Below are 20,973 nucleotides of genomic sequence, written 5' to 3'. Positions count from 1 at the left end.
TGGGTGGCCAGTCCAAACCACCACATGATGAGCCCAACAGAAAAAACTGAAATTCAAATGGCAAAATCTTCCAACTAAATACACGCTCTCTGACATAATTTCACAGACGCTGTGTCCCCTGTGTTAGGTTAGACACCCGTAGAATGTACTATTAGACTAATTTAACACATTCCTTGTCACTCTGTTTTAGAAGAGACACCTTCAAGGTCTTCATTCAAATTTGCTCCCTGGATAAAAACCAAACACATTTAAACCACACTGTACACCAAGTTAAACCATTAACCAGAGAGGTCAAGTCAGTAGATGGTCTTTAAATTAGATGACCCTTCTAATGTCTGGGCTGAACCTGGGGACTCCAACTTCCTATATTCCAACAAATATAGTACTGGACATCAACTGAAGGGCCAGTACAAGGAAGAAAACAAATTTTTCCAAACAAATACACACAATTGTCACCTTGTTTAAGGAGAGACACCAACAAAGTTAAGGTAAACCTTGTACATTTGTCCCCTGGAATAAAACCCAAATCACAGAGAGCACACGTTATCAAGATGGTAATACATTTCATCTGGCAAGGCCTATTCATTAGTTCAAATCTTGTTTTATTTATTCATTCACTTTTCTATACCGTTCTCCCAGGGGAGCTCAGAATGGTTTACATGAATTTATTCAGGTACTCAAGCATGTTCCCTGTCTGTCCCAATGGGCTCACAATCTATCTAATTTACCTGTTACACAGGAGGGATTAAGTGACTTGCCCGGTTTGAACCCACAACCACGTGGTGTTGAGGCTACCACTACACACCGAGTACTCCAAAGATGTTTAAGTAGGTGGCAGTGGGTTGCTAACCACTAGCAAAATATGGATTAAGGTGGTGGTGTTGTTGCTAGCATTGAAAGTTGAATGAATCTTTTACTACACTCAAAACATGTAAACAGTTTATGCCCTGGGTGGATCAGTTTGTTTCTTTTTAGAGTTAACATAAGAATTGCCGCTGCTGGGTCAGACCAGTGGTCCATCGTGCCCAGCAGTTCGCTCACGCACCAGCCCCTAGGTCAAAGACCAGTGCCCTAACTGAGACCAGCCCTACCTGTATAAGCTCCGGTTCAGCAGGAACTTGTCCAACTTGGTCTTGAATCCCTGGAGGGTGTTTTCCCCTATAACAGTCTCTGGAAGAGCGTTCCAGTTTTCCACCACTTTCTGGGTGAAGAAGAACTTCCTTACGTTTGTACGGAATCTATCCCCTTTTAACTTTAGAGAGTGCCCTCTCGTTCTCCCTACCTTGGAGAGGGTGAATAACCTGTCTTTATATACTTTGTCTTGAATCCATGGAGGGTATTTTCCCCTATAACAGCCTCTGGAAAAGTGTTCTAGTTTTCCAACACTTTCTGGGTGAAGAACTTCCTTACGTTTGTACGGAATCTATCCCCTTTTAACTTTAGAGAGTGCCCTCTCGTTCTCTCTACCTTGGAGAGGGTGAACCTGTCTTTATCTACTATGTCTATTCCCTTCACTAGCTTGAATGTTTTGATCATGTCCCTTCTCAGCCTCCTCTTTTCAAGGGAGAAGAGGCCCAATTTCTCTAATCTCTCACTGTAAGGCAACTCCTCCAGTCCCTTAACCATTTTAGTCACTCTTCTTTGGACCCTTTTGAGTAGTACTATGTCCTTCTTCATGTACGGCGACCAGTGCTGGACACAGTATACCAAGTGAGGGCATACCATGGCCCGGTACAGCAGCATGATAACCTTCTCTGATCTGATCGTGATCCCCTTCTTAATCATTCCCAGCATTCTGTTCACCCTTTTTGCCACCGCTGCGCATTGCACGGACGGCTTCATTGACTTGTTGACCAGTACTTCCAAGTCTCTTTCCTGGGGTGTCTCTCCAAGTACTGCACTGGGCATCCTGTAGTCATGTATAAGATTTTTATTACCGACATTCATCACCTTACATTTATCCACGTTAAATCTCTTTTGCCATGTCGCGGTCCATTTCTCGAGTGTGTTTATGTCACATTGCAGGTCTTCACAATCCTCCTGCGTCTTCACTATTCTGAATAACTTTGTATCGTCTGCAAATTTAATCACCTCACTCGTCTTACCAATTTCCAGGTCGTTTATAAATATTTTGAAAGCTGAGTGAAGCTTTTCTTACACTCAGTACATGTAAACGGTTTGTGCCCTGTGTGGATCATTTTGTGTCTTTCTAGATATGAAAGCTGAGTGAAATCTTATTATACTCAGTACATGTTGTGACAGGGACCCTACGTGACAAAGTCAGGACTCAGAGTCCCACACTTATCATTGGCCCAGTCCTACTCCTGATCCCAGGTTTAAACCTCAGGCTGTCCAAAAGGAAAAGAGAAAACAGCCTAGAATAAGCACTTTTAATACCGGCCCTTTAAGAAACCCCAGAGCAGCGCCCATGGAAGAATGAGTAGTTCCCTTAAAGGATCCAGCTGAAGAAATCATCCCGGCAGAGCCCTTTTCTCCAGGAAGCTGTTTCAGAAGAGGCAGGAGGGGGCCAGGTGCAAGCAGTGCTAATGTGAGCAGAAAGCAGCTGTTTCCTAAGGATTGTGAGAGGGGTGAAGATATTGTCCCAGAGGAAAGAAGCTTGGCAGAGAATCTTAAGGGAGACCAGGACATGGAGTGGAATAATGCCTCCAGTCTGGAGTTGCCAGTGAAATTACTTGGAGCAGGTCAGAATGCGTTTTGCCTTGAGACTGCATGTTACAAGCTGAACCGGTGACTTTCCAATTTAAGTGTGTAGGGTGGGGCTCTAAGGACAGAAGTCTACAGTTTTGTTTGCTTCAGTGGAAAGTTTTTGAAAATATATTTTGGTTTTCTTTTTGTCCTTTATTAATGCTCCTGGTTTGTAAAAGGCCACTGCAAAGAAAATGCTAAAATACATGGACCCTGGACACTTAACCCCTCATCCCCTCCTTTACAAAGTCATGCTTGCGTTTTTAGCGCCAGCCGCGGTGATAGCAGCTTGGATGCTCATAGGAATTCTAAAAGTGTTGGAGTTGTTACCACCGCGGCCAGCGCTAAAAACGCTAGCACAACCTTGGAAAGAAGGGGATAAATATTTGGTTTTTTTAAATATCTGGAGGAGGATAATCCAGACATACTAGGACTGTGTTTAATTACTGGTGGACTATAAAAATTGGACTCTTTGGGATTTTTTTTCTGGTGTGCTTTCTAGAAGGTTTTGAAGGCAAGTGCATAACGCTATCTTACATTAATTAGGGTAAACATAGAAGACTTAAAGAAATAAAACTTTCCCCCTCCAAGAATATGGTGTGCTTTCTAGAAGGTTTTGAGGGCAAGTGCACAAGGCTACCTGACATGAACTGGGATAAACAGAAAAGCCTTAAAGAAATAAAACTTTTTTCTTCCCCTACAAGAATATGGTGTGGTGTCTAGTTCAATGTTTTTTATTAATGTTTGTGAAAAGTTACAGTCCAAGTATAGGTTCAAATACACGTTAAAATACATGTTCAACATCAGGACAATAAAGTCTAAAACGCTTAATATAGTAGAACATCAACTACAATTAACTATAGTTATGTCAAAACTTTTTAAGGAGTTCCAAGTACTTGGACCGCCAGTAAGAGAACAAGATAGAAAAGAGGAAGGAACAAGGAAAGAAAAGAATAGAAGAGAGAAGACATGGTGTGGTGTCTGGTTTAGTGAAGATAGCAGTACTCAGGCTGTAGTCTAGTTAATTCCAGAAGACGGTTTTACACTGCACTGTGACTGGAAGACACTGCATAAGTGGTGGTAAATGTCACAATCACAGCTTTGGACCTTGTGGTAGAGTACCTTAAGCGGGTCCCTAGAAGCCACCTAGGCATCCCTATCCCAATGTATATGGTTTGTCTCCTGTGTGGATCTTCTTATGAAATTTTAGATTTGAAAACTGAGTGAAACTTCGATTACACTCAGTACATGTATATGGTTTGTATCCTGTGTGGCTCATTTTGTGTCTTTTTAGAATTGAAAAGCGAGTGAATCTTTTATTACACTCAGTACATGTATATGGTTTGTACCCTGTGTGGATCATTTTGTGTCTTTTTAGATATGAAAGCTGAGCGAAGCTTTTATTACATTCAGTACATGTATATGGTTTGTTTCCTGTGTGGATTATTTTGTGTGTTTGTAGATGTGAAAGCCGAGCAAAGCTTTTATTACATTCAGTACATGTATATGGTTTGTTTCCTGTGTGGATTATTTTGTGTGTTTGTAGATGTGAAAGCCGAGCGAAGCTTTTATTACACTCAGTACATGTATATGGTTTGTTTCCTGTGTGGATCATATTGTGTCTTTTTAGATGTGAAAGCTGAGTGAAGCTTTTATTACACTCAGTACATGTATATGGTTTGTTTCCTGTGTGGATCATTTTGTGTCTTTTTAGATGTGAATGCTGAGTGAAGCTTTTATTACACTCAGTACATGTATATGGTTTGTTTCCTGTGTGGATCATTTTGTGATTTTTTAGATGTGAAAGCTGAGCGAAGCTTTTCTTACACTCAGTACATGTATATGGTTTGTTTCCTGTGTGGATCATTTTGTGTCTTTTTAGAGTTGAAAGCTGAGTGAAGCTTTTATTACACTCAGCAGAGGTAGATGGTTTCACATTTCTATGATCCCTTTTGTGTAGTTGAAGTTCTTTTTTATGGGGTTTTCCTTTCCTCTTACCAGGGTAGAATTTAGAAATAATTTTATCACTGTTTTTAATTTGGAAGGGTCCCTCCGCTAGGTGTCTCTGGTCCTCAGGGATGTATCTCAGAACCCTGTCATTTCTCTCACACTTCCTGACTCCATCCCTTGAGACCTCGGTAGGGTCTCTCTGTTTCTTTGATTCCTGCTTATAATTCTTTGTATTAATCTTCTCAGTTCCCTGGGAAATATTCTCACAGACATTTTCTGACTGTGTTTGGATTTGTTCCATTTCAACTGGATCTTCTCCTTGATTCTTTTCTCTCTTCCATTTGTGCTGAATCTGATGATCTGTTGGATAAAAACAGAAGGTATTTCTCATGAGTTAGAAAACAGCAGTGGTTTCTAAGATATTAGTATAATCTGTGTATAATGAGAAAAAAGAGGTTATGTTGCACCAGGACTGGTCAGTTTCCTATTTGCAAAGCATTTTCTCAAGCATTTTTCTCGAGACAGAGCCAGTTTGTGAGCTGTTTCTTGGAATTGGCAGTGTGGAGAGTTAAGGGAGTCAATTCTCTCAAGGGTGCTAAAAGTGTGTAATCTATGGTTTGTGTCTGTATATGGCCGTTTGGTGGAGGATGGGCTGGGGAGGGCTTCAATGGCTGGGAGGGTATAGATGGGCTGGAGTAAGTCTTAACAGAGATTTCGGCAGTTGGAACCCAAGCACAGTACAGAGTAAAGCTTTGGATTCTTGCCCAGAAATAGCTAAGAAGAAAAAATTTAAAAATTTAAATTGAATCAGGTTGGGCAGACTGGATGGACCATTTGGGTATTTATCTGCCATCATCTACTATGTTACTATGTTACCAGCTGCCTTCCCTGCTTCATCAGCTGAGTTTGGGCGTGGGACCTTGCTGCTGGACTTTAAAAAGCAGTGGATTGCCAATTTAAGGATTACTCAGGATGATACATTTTGGAAACTATTTTGAAAAACTGCATGTTTGGAAAGAACTCTAAGTTTTTGCAGTTTGATGTGGATTTCTACCGCAAAGATCTAGATATTCTCTCAACTTTTCTAAATCTAGATTCAAAAGCTCAGTTAATTGGGAGTAACAGCAACTGAGAGGTTTGTGTGTCGCAACTGGAAGTAGCTTTTGTAGTTGACTGAACTAGGTATCTATATCTTCAAACCTGTTTACCGTGTTAGGTATAAATTCTAAGTTAGTTCTAAATCTTTTAACAATGGATTATCTAATTAATTTCTTTTTTTTATATCTGATCTGTTTTAGAAGCAGGTTTTTAGGAGTATCAGCTTGAGAATTTATTTCGACCATTATTCCTTAAACAGCTATGCAAGATCCGACCAACTTTATCTCCAGTCACACACACTTTATAATTTTGCTGAATTAGGTCCATTCCCAATTCAAGTGCTAATTTCTTCATGTCATCAGTCTAGATCTACTTATAGAAGAGAGCGATGTTTAAAAGGGAACACAACCAAAAAGAAAGAATTTGTGGAGAGTTGATGTCCAAGATGAAGGCTTGATTAAAACTGATCAATAATCCACAAGGGAAAAGAAGAGGATTCAGAGGTCATATAATATTCAACAAAGGTTTGGGCTTTCCTTAGCCAAACTCCCAGGAGCTTCCTCTCCCAATTCCATAGGGCTCCTATCAACCCCTAACTAGGGAAGTTTCTTATGGAAGCCTCAGGTCATCTTCTTTCACAGGGACCTCTGAATAATTCTACTTTGTGGCACATAAACGCCTCTCTGCCCGAGTCTCACATCCTGACTCAGTAGGGATGCCTTGTTAAGGTAGCTTAGCACTGAGCTGTAGAGCCCATTGCATTCTGGGACATGTAGTCTGCTCAGTCCTGGGATAGCAGCCTCTGCTGTATGAAGGCGGAATGGTAGCATTAGTGAAAGAGAATCCCTTACCCCAGGCTCTCTCAAAGCTAAAGGTAGTGGCCACGGCTTGAGGCACCCAGAAGTGCGCAGATGTCGCCGTGATAACATCATGCATATGCATGACATCATCACGTTGACGTACGCGCATGTGCAGAGGCCCTCCAGATGGGCACTGGGACACCAGTAGGGGGTGCCAGCAGGGAAGAGGGCCGGAGAGAAGGAGAGGCACTGGCGCCAGCTGATAGCCAACAGCAGTGGTTTTCAACTACTTCAAGCCAAGTACCCCCTAAGTCTAACAAACCTCAATCACTCCCAATCACAGTCCTCCCTAGGCCCATCCAAGCTCTGCCCCAGATCCCAACCCCTTTATTAATTGTAACACAATTTTTTCCATTCATTTTTCATATACACAGCAAATATAAATGTTCAAAACTGACACACTTAAATCACTATATTGAAAATAAAATCATTTTACCTATCGGCGATCCTCTGCAGGCTGCTGTAATTAGCTTTAAAGGTGAGATCAGGAGGCTAGGGGGAAAGCCGAAGGACACTAGAGAGAAAGGGGAAACATGCAGGCCTTCGGCAAATCGGGCAGCACTGGCACTGTACCGCGTAGGGAAGTCAGCTGGCAGGCACCTCTCTTCCTCCTCAGCGTGCCATGGCACACTAGGAATCTCAGGAGGCACACAGTTTGAGATACACTGCCTTACTCTTTCACACCAAGCTATTCTGGTTTCACACTGTCCAACATAACATCCCTAACTCGCTATCTCTACCATCCGGAACCATCCTCAAAGTACACAAATCATCTAAATACTAGGTGTAATATTAGATTCAACGTTTCCTATGCACCATAAATCTCCAGCCTCTGGAAGAAGACACTCCACAGCATGAAGCGACAGATTGATCAGACCTTTGTTTGAATGTCATGTTGTTATGATGGTAAAATCATTTTATCGTAGCTAGACTACTGCAACTCCTTGTATACAAGTCTAAACTGTGCCAGAGAATTTCACAGGGACGGGGAGCAAGGCCTTTTACCACTGTGTGGAAGCAGTAAAGCACAGTTACTTACCGTAACAGGTGTTATCCAGGGACAGCAGGCATATATTCTCACATGTGGGTGACGTCATCTACGGAGCCCCGATGCGGACAGCTTTTCAAGCAAACTTGATTGAAGATTCAAGTTTGCTATGCTGCACCACGCATGTGTGCCTTCCTGCTCCACTAGAGGGCGCATCCCCTCCTCGTGGTCTCCAGTTCATATAACCAGCAAAGAAGCCAACTTCGGGGAGGCGGGCGGGTTGTGAGAATATATGCCTGCTGTCCCTGGATAACACCTGTTACGGTAAGTAACTGTGCTTTATCCCAGGACAAGCAGGCATGATATTCTCACATGTGGGTGACCTCCAAGCTAATGAAAAGGGACGGAGGGAAGTTGGCAATTTAAGCAAATAGATTACGCAATACCGATTGGCCAAAACGGCCATCGCTCCTGGACAGAGTATCCAGACAGTAGTGGGAGGTGAAAGTATGAACCGAAGACCAAGTGGCAGCCTTGCAAATCTCCTCGATAGGCGTTGACCTGAGGAAAGCTACAGAGGCCACCATCGCTCGGACCTTATGCCCCGTGACTCGCCCATGCAGCGCGAGACCAGCCTGAGCGTGTGGCGCAGTGGTTGGATCTACAGCCTCAGCACCCTGGGGTTGTGGGTTCAAACCCCACGCTGCTCCTTGTGACCCTGGGCAAGTCACTTAATCCTCCATAGCTCCAGGTACGTTAGATAGATTGTGAGCCCACCGGGACAGAGAGGGAAAATGCTTCAGTACCTGATTGTAAAAACCGCTTAGATAACCTTGATAGGCGGTATATAAAATCCTAATAAACTTGAAACTTGAAACAAAAAGAAATGCAAGCAGCCAACCAGTTTGACAAGGTGCGCTTGGAAACTGGGCGTCCCAAATGATTAGGGTCAAAGGACAAAAACAACTGAGGAACCGTCCGATGAGACTGAGTGCGCTGAAGATAAAATGCCAACGCCCTCTTACAGTCAAGAGTGTGAAGCGCCACCTCTCCAGGATGAGAGTGGGGCTTGGGAAAAAATACCGGAAGAACAATGGACTGATTAAGATGAAAATCAGACACCACCTTAGGCAAGAACTTAGGATGAGTGTGGAGAACCACCTTGTCATGATGGAACACAGTAAAAGGCGGGTCCGCCACCAAGGCCTGCAGCTCACTAACGCGACGAGCAGAAGTGAGTGCAAGTTGGAAGATCACCTTCCAAATGAGAAATTTGAGATGAGACTTATCCATAGGCTCAAACAGAGGTTTCATAAGTTGAGCCAAAACCACATTAAGATCCCAAACCACAGGGGGAGGCTTGAGAGGAGGATGGACATTCAAGAGACCCCTCATGAAACGAGAAACCAAAGGATGAAGGAATAGGGACTTTCCCTCAAGGTGCCGATGGAAAGCAGCAATCGCACTAAGATGCACCTGAATAGAAGTTGTCTTCAGACCGGAATGAGACAAATGAAGCAAATACTCCAGAACCGAAGACACAGGAACCGGCACAGGATCCAGATGATGAGAGGAACACCAAGACGAGAATCTGGTCCACTTCTGAGAGTAGCAGAGTCTAGTCGAGACTTTACGAGAAGCCTCCAATACCTCCCGGACTGAATGAGATAAAGGAGGAGAAGTCAGGGGGAAAGGAACCAAGCAGTCAGATGTAGAGACTGAAGATTGGGATGCAAAAGTGAACCCCGACTCTGAGATAGCAGAGAGGGAAAAACAGGCAGAAGCAGAGGTTCCCTGAGTTGAAGAAGCAGGGAGAACCACGGCTGGTGAGGCCATCGAGGAGCAATCAGGATCAGAGTGGCCCGCACAGACTTGAGATGTACTAACGTCCGCAGGATCAGAGGAAAAGGCGGAAACGCGAAGAGGAACCTCCCCTCCCAATCGAGGAGGAAGGCATCGGCCTCGAGACGATCCGGGGAGTACATCCGTGAACAAAAGTGAGGCAGCTTGTGATTGACGGGAGAGGCGAACAGATCTATCTGAGGAGTCCCCCACCGGTCAAACACCTGTCACAAGACCCGAGAATGAAGTGACCACTCGTGCGGCTGGAGGAGGCGGCTGAGCTTGTCCGCCAGACAGTTCCGCTCCTCCTGAATGTAAACCGCTCGAAGGAAGATGTTTTGGGAAATCGCCCACTCCCAGAGACGAAGAGCCTCTTGACACAGGGACCAGGACCCCGTTCCCCCTTGTTTGTTTACATAATACATCGCCACCTGATTGTCCGTACAGACTAGAACCATCCGGTCGTGAAGCAGGTGCCGGAAGGCCACAGCGGCCAGATAAATGGCTCGAAGTTCCAACACGTTGAAGTGACAGCGACGGTCCTCCGCTGACCACATCCCCCGAGTGCATAGACCGTCCAGATGAGCCCCCAAAGCGTACTCCGAAGAGTCCGTGGTCAGGACCTTGTGGTGCGGAGGGGCGAGAAAGAGCAAACCCCTGGAAAGATTGGAAGAGTTGGCCCACCAACGGAGCGATCGCCTCAAAGAAGGAGTCACCGTCACGGGATCAGATATCGGGTCCCGGTCCTGACGTCACTAAGAGGCCAATGTCCACTGAGGGATTCGCAGATGCAGTCGAGCGAACGGCGTGACATGGACGGTAGAAGCCATATGACCCAGCAGAGCCATCATGTGTTTCGCCGAGACCGAGTCCCGCCGCAAAATCTGCTGACACAGACTGACGAGCGCCTCTAATCGGTGAGGAGGAAGGAAGGAACGGAGGCGAACCGTGTCCAGCACGGCCCCGATGAACTGCAAGTACTGAGAGGGGCACAGGTGGGATTTTGGAAAGTTTATCTCGAACCCCAAATTCTGAAGGAAGATAATAGTCTGTCGGGTCACTGAGATAACCCCCTCCCTGGACGGTGCTTTGATCAACCAGTCGTCCAGGTAGGGAAATACCCGAAGACCCCGGGACCGCAAGGCCGCTGCGACCACCACGAGACACTTCGTGAAGACTCGAGGGGACGAGGCTAGACCAAAGGGGAGGACCCGATACTGTAGATGGTACTCTCCCACCTGGAAGCGCAGAAACTGGCGATAAGCAGGATGCACCGGAACATGCGTGTAGGCCTCCTTCAGATCGAGGGAGCAGAGCCAATCCCCCTCGTCCAGCAAGGGATAAAGAATCGGAAGGGAAAGCATCCGAAACTTTTCCCGCACCAGGAATTTGTTGAGGCGTCTCAAGTCCAGAATCGGGCGCAGGTCCCCCATCTTTTTCGGTACCAAGAAGTAACGGGAGTAAAACCCCTGCCCCCGTTGACCAGGGGGGACCACTTCCACCGCCCGTAGGCGAAGAAGATCTCGAGCCTCCGAGAGAAGGAGGGACAACTGCGCCCGATTGGGAGGACATGCGCGGTTGGGACTTTGGCAAGGCCCTAGGGAGTGCCTACTGACGCCAAGGTGGAGGCTGGGAGAAAGCCGGCGTAGACTTCTGTGGATAGCAGCGCGGAGGAGCCCGGAAGGGTCTCAACGTGGACGGCTTCGGCTTTGGCCTGACCAGTGCAGCAAACGACTTCTCGTGTTCCGAAAGGCATTTCGTAGCCGCCTCAATGGTGTCATCGAACAACTCCTTGCCCACACAGGGGAGGTTCACCAATCGATTTTGTAGGCTGGCTTCTTGGCTGGCGTGGAACCTGCTGGAGGAAGAGGGGACTTACCCGGAGCCGAGGACTTCTGCGAACCCGAGGTCTTCAGGGTTGAGTCTCGAGGCGGGGCCGAGGTACCCGAGGCCGAGGTCAAGGCCGAGGCCAAGGTCGAGGGCTGATCGACGGCAAAAAGATCCGCTATATGGGCCTTGCGCCGATGGAGGGCCCGGTGCTGAAAAGTAGCACACCGGGGGCAGGACTCGGTGGGATGATCGGCCCCCAAGCACTGGATGCACCAGCGATGCGGGTCCGTTAGCGAAAGGAGGCGCTCGCACTGGGTGCACTTTTTAAACCCAGTCAGAGGCCGGGACATAAGCGAAAGAACTGGCCATGGCCAATCGAGGCAGCGCGGCCACGACAACCCGGGAGCCCCCAGGCGGTCAAAAACTCGTGAAGAAAGAGAAAAAGAAAAGAAAATAAGAAACACATGCGCACAGCGACTCTCCGCTTCAAAAAACAAGTAAGCTGCGGTGCTAGAAGGCACTTTGGGCAGAGACAAAAAAGTACAGGACTTCGTGGCTCCGCGGAAGAAAACGAACTGGAGACCACGAGGAGGGGATGCGCCCTCTAGTGGAGCAGGAAGGCACACATGCGTGGTGCAGCACAGCAAACTTGAATCTTCAATCAAGTTTGCTTGAAAAGCTGTCCGGGTCGGGGCTCCATAGATGAAGTCACCCACATGTGAGAATATCATGCCTGCTTGTCCTGGGATAAAAATCCTTACTCCCGCGGCAACAAAAAAATTGCACCAAGGTCAGACTCAGGAAGAGTGATAGCGTTAGCGGTAACATCCCCAGGGGTCAGCATCTCCTCCCCAGCTCACATCTTGTCTACATTACATGAACAAAACAGCTGCACTACAATGAAAATCTTCAAAGGTATATGTTCTAAGGCAGTGGTCTCAAACTCGTGGCCCATGGGCCACATGCAACCTGCCAGATACTATTTTGAGGCCCTTAATCACAAAAGTAAAATAAAACAGTTTCTTGATCATGTGTCTCTTTAGCTATAAATACAATATTATTATTAAGATTTAGCCAAAAGAAAAGATTTATAAACTATAAAGAGTTTTACCTCACGCAAAGTTGTTATTTCTTTAGTAAGACATTAACTGGTTTTTTTCCTGAGGCCCTCCAAATACCTACAAATCCAAAATGTGACTCTGCAAAGGGTTTGAGTTTGAGACCACTGCTCCAGCCCTTCCTTCTGACAATGAGCCCCTCCTTGATGTAACTTCTAGTTTTGCGAAATGAAAAGTTACATCAAGAAGGGACTCGCCAGCATAAGGTTTGATGTGAACAGACTTCTGAAGATTTTTCCTCATGGCAAAGTTTCACCTCCACTTCAGCTCCAGCTCTAGAGCCAGCTAGCCCCGCTCCCACTGGTACAGTGATAGCGGAAGCGGCCACCCCACCACCATGAAATGTAAGTTATATCAAGGAGGGGCTTGTCAGTAGAAGAAAGCCCTCAGAACAGGCCTCTGAAGATTCTTTATCATGGTGCAGCTGGCTCCTTCAGGTAACGTAGGCACAAGGGAAGATGGGGAGGAGATGCTGACCCGAGGGGTGGGGGGTTTGCTGCTGCTGCTATCATGTATCTGTCAGAGGTGGGTGCTGGTGATTCCAAAGCTGGAGCTCAAGTGATGGATGGTGTTGGATCTGGGCTGGGGGGAGAGAGATTTTGGACCCATGGTGGGCTGGGGCTGGAAAGGAACCTGGATCTTTCTTCTCCTCCATCTCTCCAGAGCTGACTGTGTGGCCCATAGGTTAAGCCTTCACTTACAGACCAAGTGACTGATCCTCATCCCCAGCAGTTCCCCTACAAAAGGTGTTTACCCCAGTCCCTCTTAATACTGCACTCACCTGAGCAGCTGCTTTTCCCAGTTTCTCTTTCCTCTGATTCAGGCTCATCCCTGAAGTACGGCTCTTCCTCTTGTTTGATGAGGGATATAATCTTAGGGGTGAAGGTCGGAGAACCTGTTGATGTTTTAAGAAAATTACATTAATTTTCTTAAAATTTTTATATTTCAGAAAAGTAACATAAACCTAGCGTTACCAAACGTCCAGGAAAATCTGGACATGTTCTCTTTTTCGAGGTCTATCCAGAATGTTGTTTTTTTTAAGATGGGGGAGTCTGTTTGGGTTTAGCTGGCATTCCCAACTCCCCCACCTAACTCTTCCTTGGGCTAGCCTCTGTAATTGTACTTTCGGGCAGCTGGCAGTAGAAATAAGGTGAGCTTGCTACTTCTGGCCTGCCCTGGAAGCTGTCTATCTGTAAGTCCCGCCTATGCAGAAACCGAAAGGCAGCTTCCGGGGCAGGCCAGCAGCAGAAGGCTCTCCTTGTTGCTGCTGCCAGCTGCCCAAAGATACGATTACAGTGGCCGGCCCGGGGAAGAAGCTTCTAAGTTACGAATACAATTCAACTCTCCCAACTAATTCTGCTTGTGTATAGAAATCCACTGGGCAGTGCTGTTTCATCTACTGTCCAGCTGTTTGTCTCGTCTTGAAAGAGCTCTTGACCTCCTATTTCTCCCCCTTGAACATATATGATTTTAAAAGTATTTGACCATCCCACCCACCCACCCCCCCTCTTGAGGAAGGGGAAGGAGAAAGGCCTGTACAGGTGCGTACAGGTGAAGAGGTAAGACCTCCATGAAACTGGAGGTGAAGATAGAGACCCCCTGAGATCCCCAGATTAACAGAATATGACAATACCATTACAGGCCTGAAAAACACCCTGAACAAGCTGTTACATCTCTCTGCTAACATAAACAAGGCAAAACTCATCTTTCTCAACAGGTACATTGACCATAGGAAACAAGAAGTTTGTGAGAAAGGAAAAATTACAGACATCAGAAGGAAATTAACACATCTCTGTAACCTAGGTTAAGTTGATTTACTAGAAAAAAAGATCAACCACAAGGATATGAAATTGACAAACTATGCAGAGAAATAAAGAGGAATAATATAAGCCCTTGCTCGGAAATTGATGTTTCTTGATATTAAAAGGACATGTCGGAAAATTAGACAAGCCTTTTTTGTAAACAGGACATCTCGCTCAATATGACTCAGAAAAGTATAAATGTTAACCAATTAATAAACTGATAAGAAAAATGACAATTATGAATAGCCAATAGAAATTAGGAACTTAATATGTACTAACGTGGTCTCAAGTTGTCTAGAATGTATAAAAAGACAATCTTTTGAGGACTAAATCAGGACAGACGCCTGGTATACTTAAGCTTGATGTATATGCTCTGTTGACTCAATAGGCTGAAAGACTTGTTTCTGTAAGCTGTTATTGATTATTAATAAAATATATATTACTTATACCAGCACCTTGAGTTGTCATGAGGTCACTGGTGAAGGCCTAAGATCTTCACTCTCCCCCAGTCTTCTGTCAAATACTCTGTGGAAGAAACCACACTGCAACATACATAACATAAAACTGACTTGTATACCGCAAATACCATTAAGTTCTATGCGGTTCACAAAAACTAGTAATACATATGGATAGACTTCCGATTTCTATCTTCCGAAGTGTTCCCTAAAAAGATAATTTTTAAGGCACATCTAAATTGATATGAAGTTGGGAATGTAAATATATAAGTTAAATCCCTAGTCCATGAGGCTGCCTGAAAAGATAGTAGTTGTTCCTGAAATTTCTTGTATTTGCATCCTTTCACAGAAGGGAAAGAAAACAATGAATGAGTTTTCCTAGGATGTTTAGAATTTGTGATAATAAAAGATTCCATAAGATCCTCAGGAATTGAGCCTGTTAGTGCCTTAAAACAAATATAGCCCAGCTTAAATTTAACCCGTGCCTCAACTGGAAGCCAATGCAGTTGACGATAAAAATCAGTAACATGGTGATACTTCTTAAAAGTTGAAAATCAAGCTAACTGCTGCATTCTGAATTATGTGTAGTCTATGAAGGTTTTTCTGAGTACCTACAAGATGAATAATATTACAATAGTCCAACTGATAAGGACAAGTGATTGAACCAACAAACAAAGGGAATTAATGTTAAAATATGCTCTGATAGTTCTTAATTTCCATAAAGTATAAAAACCCTTTTGAAACAATGAATCGACCTGATTTTTCATTGGAAGTGTATGATCTAGAACAGGGGTGCCCACACTTTTTGGGCTTGCGAGCTACTTTTTAAATGACCAAGTCACAATGATCTACCAACAATAAAATTTTAAAAAAACACAGCGCACACTGTACGCATAGAAAATGTTAATCATCATTCCTATTCCAGGGTTTTCAAAGAGGTCAAAGCAGATGACTCTATGCACTATCACTTCAGTAACAACCATACAAAAATAGACAAATATACTCCCTCCCTTTTTACTAAACCACGTTAGCAGTTTTTAGTGCAGGGAGCTGCGCTGAATGCCCAGCGCTGCTCTCGACACTCCTAGGCTCCCTGCGCTAAAAACCTCTATTGCGGTTTAGTAAAAGGGGACCTTAGTGTAAAATATAGACAGCAGATATAAATTCAGACACATTTTGATCACAAAATTTAAAATAAAATCATTTTCCCTACCTTGTCTGGTGATTTCATGAGTCTCTGGTTGCACTTTCTTCTTCTGACTGTGCATCCAATCTTTCTTCCCTTCTTTTAGCCTGTATGCTTCCTCTCCTCCAGACCTCATTCCTTCCCCCAACTTTTCCTTTCTCTTCCCTGCCCTTTCTTTCTCTCTGCCTCCCTTTCATTTTTTTCTGTTTCTCTTCTTTCCTTCTGTCCCCCTGCCTGCCCTTTTTCTTTCTTTCTCCCTGCCCTCCCCCAAGCCACTGCCACTGCCATTGCCATCGGGGACCAGGACCCAAACGCCACCAATAACAGGCCCCAAGCTCTCCCTGCTTCGGCCAACCAGCATTCCTCTCCCCGACGTCAATTCTGCCATCGGGAAGAGGAAGGCTGATCAGCCCAAGATCGCGATCGACCTATTAGGGGAAATGCTGCCGGGTCCTGCCTTCGCGGAAACAGAAAGTAGGCAGGACCCGGCAGGAAGAAGAACAAATGCTTGTCTCCCGCATTAGCCCATAGCGAACGCTTGCTTCAGGGCTCTCAACATGTGCGCGCCGGCTTCCCTTCTCCCCTCCCCCCCGGACATAACTTCCGGTTTCGGAGGGAAGAGAAGAGAAGCCGGCACGCACACGTTAGAGCCCGGAGCATAAGTTCGCTACGGGCTGAAATCTCCAAGCCGGTTTTTTGTTCAGCAGCGGCAGATGACAGCTGGGCGGATCGCCCAGCTAAAAGGCCCTAGGGAGAAAGAACACTGGAGAGGAAGGCTGATCGGCCCGTAGATCAGGACGGCAACACGAGTCTATCACAGAGCCCGGGATAGGCTCCGCGATCGACTCGCGTTGCCTTCCTGAGCTACTGGTCGATCGCGATCGACGCGTTGGGCACCCCTGATCTAGAACTACGCCAAGTATCTTTATAGTTGACTGAATGCTATAAATTGTGTTATTTAAAACAATAGATGTAACATTTTCGTTTAAATTTGGTGATGCATAGAAAAATTTAGTTTTTTCCTGTGTTAATTTTCAATTTAAATTCTGACATCCAAAATTCGACTATCTGTAGAGTCTCTACCACAGTTTAGTTTACTTGAGAAAGGGAAGTATGCACAGGAATTAGAAAAGTGATGTCGTCAACATAACTAAATAGTTTATTTTTAAACTGAGATAATCTGTTACCCAAGGAAGCCAAATAAATATTAAAAAGCAATGGAGATAAAGGAGACCCTTGAGGTACTCCACATGGGTTACTCCAACTGTTTGAAAGCTCATTGTTAAGTTTTACTTAATAAGTTCTAAGTTTAAGAAAACCCTCAAACCATTTCAAAACTTGACCATGTATACCTAATTTAACTTTCCTTTTCCTTTCACCTGTTTCCACTCCTCATACAATCCCCATCATTTCTCATCCTTATACAAAGTCTGTTGCCTCATGGCTGCAACTTTACCCATCCATGAGACCTCCTCCCGTTCCATCAACACTCCCTCCTGAACAGGGAACTCATCCCCTCTCCAGTGTCTCTCCAGCTCGCTTCTAGCTGCCACAAGATAATAATCTGCAATATTTAGTTGATCTTCTCGGTCTGTGCCCCACTTCCCACCCAATAGGCAAAACACAGGTTCAACTCCAGAACTTCACCCACTGTTTCTTGAACCTATTTAACTACCACTGACCAGTACTTGCAGACCTTAGTAAACGTCCACCACAAATGATTTTTAAAAAAAAATCCCCATTACCTCCACAGCCCCTCCAACATCTTCCATCTCCCCTCTGATACCATTTCTGAAGCTGTACTGGAGTAACATAAGTTCTCTAAAGTAACTTATAGTCTGTTTCTTGACCCCTTCATCCTGTCTTCCCTTTCCACTTTAATTCCTCAAATTTAATGGCTTCCTGCACATATCCCTCTTCACGTCTCACTCTGTATATAACTACTCACTTGTAAAAAGTGGATAAAACCAGCAGCTTCTAGACCAGGGGTCTCCAACCTGCAGTCTGTGTGGCCCCGGTCGAGGGCAATGCAGTGTTTTCCTCTGCTGCCCCTGGGTGTTTACCGTCTTGCCGGCTCCCTCATCTGTCTTGCTGCAGTGTTTGCGTGGCCCCAGAAAATTTTTTTTCCAGCCAATGCGGCCCAGGAAAGCCAAAAGGTTGGACATCCCTGTTCTAGACCATAATGTTCCCTCAAGTTCTCCGTTCTGTAGTCACTTGGCCCCTTTGCTTCCCACCCATGAAACTCCCTAAACATAATCCCAGGCACAAATTCTGGATTATGTCTAATGGTCATGTAACAGTGTATCCCTCACTTTGTCCCAGTTATCCAGTGATTTGATTCCTACTTACACTCCACTGTATGGGCCTAGCAGCCCACAACCTATACTTTTTCGTAACATTTCCTATTATAATTTGACCCAGAACTTTTTGCTCACATGCTATGAATACCTGGAGTGGCGCTGCTCAGTTATAGGGACAAAGAATGACATAGGGACAAATTCCCCATTCCCACAAATTCTGTCCCTGTCTTGTTCCTTGCAAACTCTGTCCTCATCTGCACAAGCCTTGAACACTTATGATTTTAAAGCGTTCGAGGCTTGTGCAGATGAGGACAGAGCTTGCAAGGATGGAACAGGGAAAGAACTTGCAGGGATGGAGAAAGATCCTAATAGGACAGAAACAAATTTGTCCTCATGTTATTCTCTAGCAGTGTGAAACATGAAGACTCTCATGGACTCATTTGTGTTCATCACATGAGACAAACATAATAAAAACTATGTTTATAACGATGGCCAACTACTGCTAATAGACATGCAAATGTATCCATTACCCAGTGAGAGCAGGGTCTGATAGTTCTCCTTCATCACCTCCCTGTAGAGCTCCTTCTGCTCTTCATTTAAATACTCCCACTCCTCCTGGGAGAAAGAGACAGCGACGTCCTCAAATGTCACCTGCATCTGAAATAGAAACCAGAAACACATTCACTCAGCATCGTCTGCAGCACTTCCAGAAAGAGGTCTCCCATGCTTGATGCTCATGGGGTGGAGAAAAATTTGCTGATGAACATAATTTACATTCATGTAACACACAGTCCCAGAATTAAAAGCTCTTTCAAGCAGGGACTGTTTTCTTACTCTTTGTGACTGTGCAGCGCTAAATAAATAATTAATAGTAGTACAGTGGTGCCTCACACAACGAACTTAATTCGTTCCAGGAGCAAGTTTGTTATGCGAAAAGTTCGTTATGTGAAACGCGTTTTCCCATAACAATACATGTTAAAAAAAATAATTCGTTCTGTAGCATATAATATGCTAAGATGACATAAAAAAAGATAAATTTTTTGTTATTATTTAGATACATCTAAAAACATAATTTTTTTTTAAACAAACACACATTTTTTAAATTTTAAGACAGACTAAGTAGAGTCTACCGAATCTTGCACATCTTCATCCATTTTCTGCTTTTTGGCCGATGGTTTCATGAAAAACCTGTCCAAAGTCGTTTGTTTTTCTCTTTTCTCCAACATCTGCCGGAAATAACGGACAAGAGTATCGGAGTAAAGATCGTTGATCCTGTTTGCTTCAGCTGAATCAGGATAGTGGGCATTGGTAAACTCCTGAACTGCTTTCCATTTGACCAGGATGTTCTTGATGTCAGCACTGCCAGCCTCACCATGCATAGTAACGCTGTGGATTCCACACCTTTTCTTAAATCTAAAAAACCACCCCCTGCTGGCTTTGAATTCTTCTTCATTAGCTTGATTGCTGCTACTTCCAGGGACGTTTTTCTTTAGATCGTCATAAATTCTCTTGGCTTTGTGACAGATAATATCTTGGGTTGTTACGTCACCTTTCACCTGCCTGTCCTTAATCCAAATTGCTAATAGCCTCTCCATTTCCTCGTGGATTGAAGACCTATGTTTATGAAATAGTTTTGATACTCCTTTGGCTACTTTGGCTGATTTGATTGCATCCTTATTTGTCAAAATGGTGAAAATGGTGGTCTTGCTGAGGCCAAACTCTGTGACGAGGTCACACTGTTTTACCCCACATTCACTCCTTCTAATTATTTCCCGTTTCATTTCAACAGAAATCACCTTCCTGCTTTTTTTAGAAGCCATGATATACAGTACAGTATATAAAAAATATTGAGTTTATCTTAAAAGAACAACTGTATACAGTGAGAGAGGGCAGAAACTGGGACTTAACTTTTCTTTTTTTTCTAGCATCGGGGAAGCGGCGAGAGTAGCTCCGCCCCCCCCAACGCATCAGCAGTAGGCGCCGGGCCCCTCCATAAAAGGAGGCGAGCCGACGGTCCGCCACTGCACAGGGAGCCAGGCGAAGGGCTGTGAGAGAGGGCAGTTAAGCGCAGTGAGTAATGCAGCTCGGGCGACTTCGTTGTGTGAAATGAAGTTCGTTGTACGAATCAAGACATGAAGTTCGTTGTGTGCAGCGTTCGCTGTGCGAGGCGTTCGTTATGCGAGGCACCACTGTAATATTAGTAGTAGAAGAGCTGCCAGTGCTGGGGCTGAGTGAGGCTGATGTTTCTGGGTTTAAATAGTTCACAGCCACCTAACACACAATCCCAGAGTATCTCTCAAGGGCAGATGTACAGAATTGATCTTCACATAACCCACAGTCCCAGGGTAGTTGTGTTTGAGAAGAGCTGCCAGTGCTGGGGCTGAGTGAGGCTGATGTTTCTGGGTTTAAATAGTTCACAGCCACCTAACACACAATCCCAGAGTATCTCTCAAGGGCAGATGTACAGAATTGACCTTCACATAACCCGCAGTCCCAGGGTAGTTGTGTTTGAGAAGAGCTGCCAGTGCTGGGGCTGAGTGAGGCTGATGTTTCTGGGTTTAAATAGTTCACAGCCACCTAACACACAATCCCAGAGTATCTCTCAAGGGCAGATGTACAGAATTGACCTTCACATAACCCACAGTCCCAGGGTAGTTGTGTTTGAGAAGAGCTGCCAGTGCTGGGGCTGAGTGAGGCTGATGTTTCTGGGTTTAAATAGTTCACAGCCACCTAACACACAATCCCAGAGTATCTCTCAAGGGCAGATGTACAGAATTGACCTTCACATAACCCACAGTCCCAGGGTAGTTGTGTTTGAGAAGAGCTGCCAGTGCTGGG

General features: G+C 44.9%; 2 protein-coding genes across 9 annotated transcripts in view; both read right to left on the bottom strand.

Annotated features, from left to right (window-relative positions):
• Window positions 1-20,973, bottom strand: part of LOC117355233 (zinc finger protein 271-like) — a 906,970-nt gene that overhangs the window by 571,363 nt on the left and 314,634 nt on the right. The window lies entirely within an intron of this gene.
• On the bottom strand, window positions 3,425-19,796 carry LOC117355253 (zinc finger protein 479-like). The gene is made up of 4 exons (XM_033933549.1): window positions 19,266-19,796; window positions 18,666-18,792; window positions 13,174-13,287; window positions 3,425-5,016 (listed from the first exon to the last, which is right to left on the bottom strand). The coding sequence occupies exons 1-4, from the start codon at window positions 19,728-19,730 to the stop codon at window positions 3,863-3,865; spliced, it is 1,860 nt and encodes a 619-aa protein (XP_033789440.1). The 5' UTR covers window positions 19,731-19,796; the 3' UTR covers window positions 3,425-3,862.

This window comes from Geotrypetes seraphini, chromosome 2 (genome assembly GCF_902459505.1).
Source record: "Geotrypetes seraphini chromosome 2, aGeoSer1.1, whole genome shotgun sequence".
Classification (NCBI taxonomy): domain Eukaryota; kingdom Metazoa; phylum Chordata; class Amphibia; order Gymnophiona; family Dermophiidae; genus Geotrypetes; species Geotrypetes seraphini.
Note: the sequence above shows the minus strand (reverse complement) of the source record. Positions and strands in the feature narration are given on the sequence as shown.